The sequence below is a fragment of the Myotis lucifugus genome, unplaced genomic scaffold, assembly GCF_000147115.1.
Source record: "Myotis lucifugus unplaced genomic scaffold, Myoluc2.0 scaffold_141, whole genome shotgun sequence".
Taxonomy (NCBI): Eukaryota; Metazoa; Chordata; class Mammalia; order Chiroptera; family Vespertilionidae; genus Myotis; species Myotis lucifugus.
This window is the reverse complement of record NW_005871189.1, coordinates 218,642-221,763: the sequence shown is the minus strand read 5'-3', so window position 1 is coordinate 221,763 and position 3,122 is coordinate 218,642. Positions and strand designations below refer to the sequence as shown.

Here is a 3,122-nt window from a genome sequence, read left to right as displayed (position 1 = left end):
TTTTTAAAATCCTGATTTCTGGGCCTCGTCCCTCTCGGAAATTCTGTTTCTTTGTTACTAATGTTGTGGCCCCACCCCATAACAAAGAAACAGAATTTCCGGAGGATGAGGCCCAGAAATCGGGATTTTAAAAAGATTCCCCGGTGATTCAAATGTGCAGCCAAGGTTGAGAACCACTGCTTTATGAGTGTCAGTCCCGGAGCAGTGAGAACTCCCAGGCGCCACAGAGGGAATAGCGGGCACTAGATGATGCCACTCTCTCCTGACCCCTGGGGAACACCTGCCTGAAAGTAAACTGGGTCCCAGATGTGGCTCCTCTAATTGCCCAGGTGGTCCTAAAATCGCATTAATATTAACCAGGTGTGGGTTCGTGAGCTGCAAGAAGTTTGGATGCCCTATGATCCCTAACATGGCTCGGTTCAGTTCCATAGGGTGTTTGAGAAAGAAGGAAAAGCCCCTTCAGCCCTGGGCGGGGTCCTGGGATGTTAGAGCCCATATTCCAGCTCTTTATGGAAACCCGGTGGCCATCAGGCCCCACTCTTCCTCTCTCAGGGCCCTGCAAGCAAAGGCCCGGCACCTGCGTCGCCCTGGTTCTGGCCCTGGGTCTCAGCCCGCTCTGGGGACAGAGGGGAAGGTGCTTTATCCGAAAGCCTGACTAAGGAAAGCCCAGCAGCTGGATTTGCTCTCCAGCTGGATCCACGGCTCTGGGTTTCTCCCTCCTCTCCCATTAAGAGAAATGACAGGGCCAGTTGGGTATCTGAGAGAAAGGAGAGAGAGCCCTGGGTTGCAGAGACAGTCAAGTGGAAGGGGCACAAGTGGGGCCTCTAGCCTCTTTCCCCCACCCCAGTAACCCATGCACTGAAAGCAGCCTGAGAGGCTCTGCCTTAGCCAGTCGGGAGCAGGGCAGGGAGTCCAGCCATGGCACACACATGTTCCCGCCTGCAGTTGCAGTGTTGAAAGCATGGGATTCAGAAAAGCCCTTGCTCCCCACCTCCCTTCTTCATCACTTGTGGCCACAGTGGCAATGTCAGGAAACCACAAATGGCCCACTCCACCCCACCCCCACTGCCTCTTTGGTGCCAAGACAGAAAAAGGCTAAGAGCCCATCACTATATCCCAGAAGCCCTGGTGACAATAATAGTTCCTTTTCCTCATCTTGCAGGTCCTGGTAGTCGACCTCGTCAACAATCGGTTCCTCAGACAGGTGAGTGAGAACGCCAGCTTCAGCCCGCTGCTCGCTCTCTTTTTACCTCTCTGGTGTTTGGGGCTCAGCTTTCCAGCTCTGCGAAGGCTCCTGGGTGGGCCTGGGCATTCCCAATTTCCAGCCAGGGCTGGACTGAGGAGAAGCCAGAAGGCAGGGGCCAAAGAGGGGGGGTTTAGCAAAGGATTGATCCCGACGTCTTCTGTCACAAAACGGTTTTCTAACAAAATCTTTGCGTAGGTTTGCCTATAGACTCGTCTTTTTCAACATGCTTTTAAAAAATATTTGAGAACAAAGTTTATGATATAATATTAAGTGGGGGAAATTAGGATGCAAAATCATATACATTTTTTGCGTGTTTTTTTTTTTAAAGGGGAAAGAGAATATATATATTGTCTCTAAACAAGTTGGAAAGGAAAACTCACCAAAACATTAATGCTGATTGTGGGAGAATGAAGGAGACAGATTATGAGTGACTTTAAATTGTTTTCAAACTTTCATGTATTTTCTATAATGATTATAAACTACTTTCATTATTAGAGAAAGTAATGCACAATTATTTTCTCACTTATCATTTGCCAGAGAGGTCTAACTCCTACCAGCTCTCCTACAAAGAACATTACAGGCAGGCTTTAGGGGTATTCTATTGCATTGCTTTTAAACTTGGAGCTGCCACGCTAGGAAGTTCTGTCTGTTGTGGTAATGCCATTTTCTATCCTTAGTTCCACTCACTTTTATTCCCAAAGGCCCTCAGGGAGGCCCTTCCCCGGGGCTCTCCTACGCTGAGACCCAGATAATAAAGCCAGCTTTTTGTTTATATGTTTGTTTTTATTTGAGAGAGAGAGACATTGATTTGTTGTTCCACTTATTTATGAATTCATTGGTTAATTCTTGTATGTGCCCTGACCGGGGATCAAAACCGCAACCTTGGGGTATCAGGACGATGGTCTCACCAACTGAACTCCCAGCCAGGGCCGTAAAACCAGCTTTGATCCACTGGTCATCTGCCCTGGCCACGTGCCCTGATCAGCACCAGCCACCCTACAGGGTAGGGCAGTGGGAAACAGTTCTTGTGTAGCCACGAAGTTCCAAGCTTTTTCACAAGGTAATTGTACTGTATTAATATTCTTCCTGAGCTTTATGAAATATTATTGACATATACATAAGCGTAAGGTGTACAGCATGATGGTTTGATATGTATATATATTGTACAGTGATTACCAGAATAAGTTTAGTTAACACGGCCATCACCTCACATAACTACCTTTGTGTGTGTGTGTGTAGTGATTAACATTTAAGATCTACTCTCAATAACTTTCAAGTATGTAATACAACATTGTTAACTTAGTCACCATGCTGTACCTTAGAGCCCCAGAACTTATTCATCTTAGAGCTTGGACCAACACTTCCCCCAACACCAGCATCTAGCAGTCACCATTCTACTCTCTTTCTAATAAGTTTTGGGTTTTTTTAGATTCCAAATATCAGTGAGAACATACAGTATTTGTCTTTCTCTATCTGATTTATTTCTCTTAGCATAATACCCTCCAGTTTCATCCATGTTGTTGCAAAAGGTAGGATTTTCTTCTTTTTATGGCTAAATAATATTCCTCTTTGTGTGTGTACACGTGTATCTGTGTCTGTGTGTATGTGTGACGTTTTCTTTACCTGTTCATCCACTGATGAACGCTTAGGTTGTTTCCACGTCTTGGCTGTTGTGAATAATGCTGCAGTGAACATGGATGCAGTTACCTCTTCAACATAGTGATTTCATTTCCTGATGTTTCCATCTCTCCCTCTCTCTCAAATCAATTTTTTAAAAAATATATTAAAAAGAGATTATGCTTTCTCCAGTGAGTATTCTTGGCTCCATTGTGAACTATCAATTGACCATATATGTGTGGACTTATTTTCTGGACTA

General features: G+C 45.2%; 1 protein-coding gene across 1 annotated transcript in view; it reads left to right on the top strand.

The window, feature by feature from the left end:
* DENND2A (DENN domain containing 2A) overlaps positions 1–3,122 on the top strand; it is a 108,394-nt gene that overhangs the window by 98,548 nt on the left and 6,724 nt on the right. The window contains exons 19-20 of the mRNA XM_014460822.2: positions 829–846; positions 1,142–1,204. Of these exons, the coding sequence (XP_014316308.2) occupies positions 829–846; positions 1,142–1,204 (81 nt within the window). The remainder of the gene's footprint in view (positions 1–828; positions 847–1,141; positions 1,205–3,122) is intronic.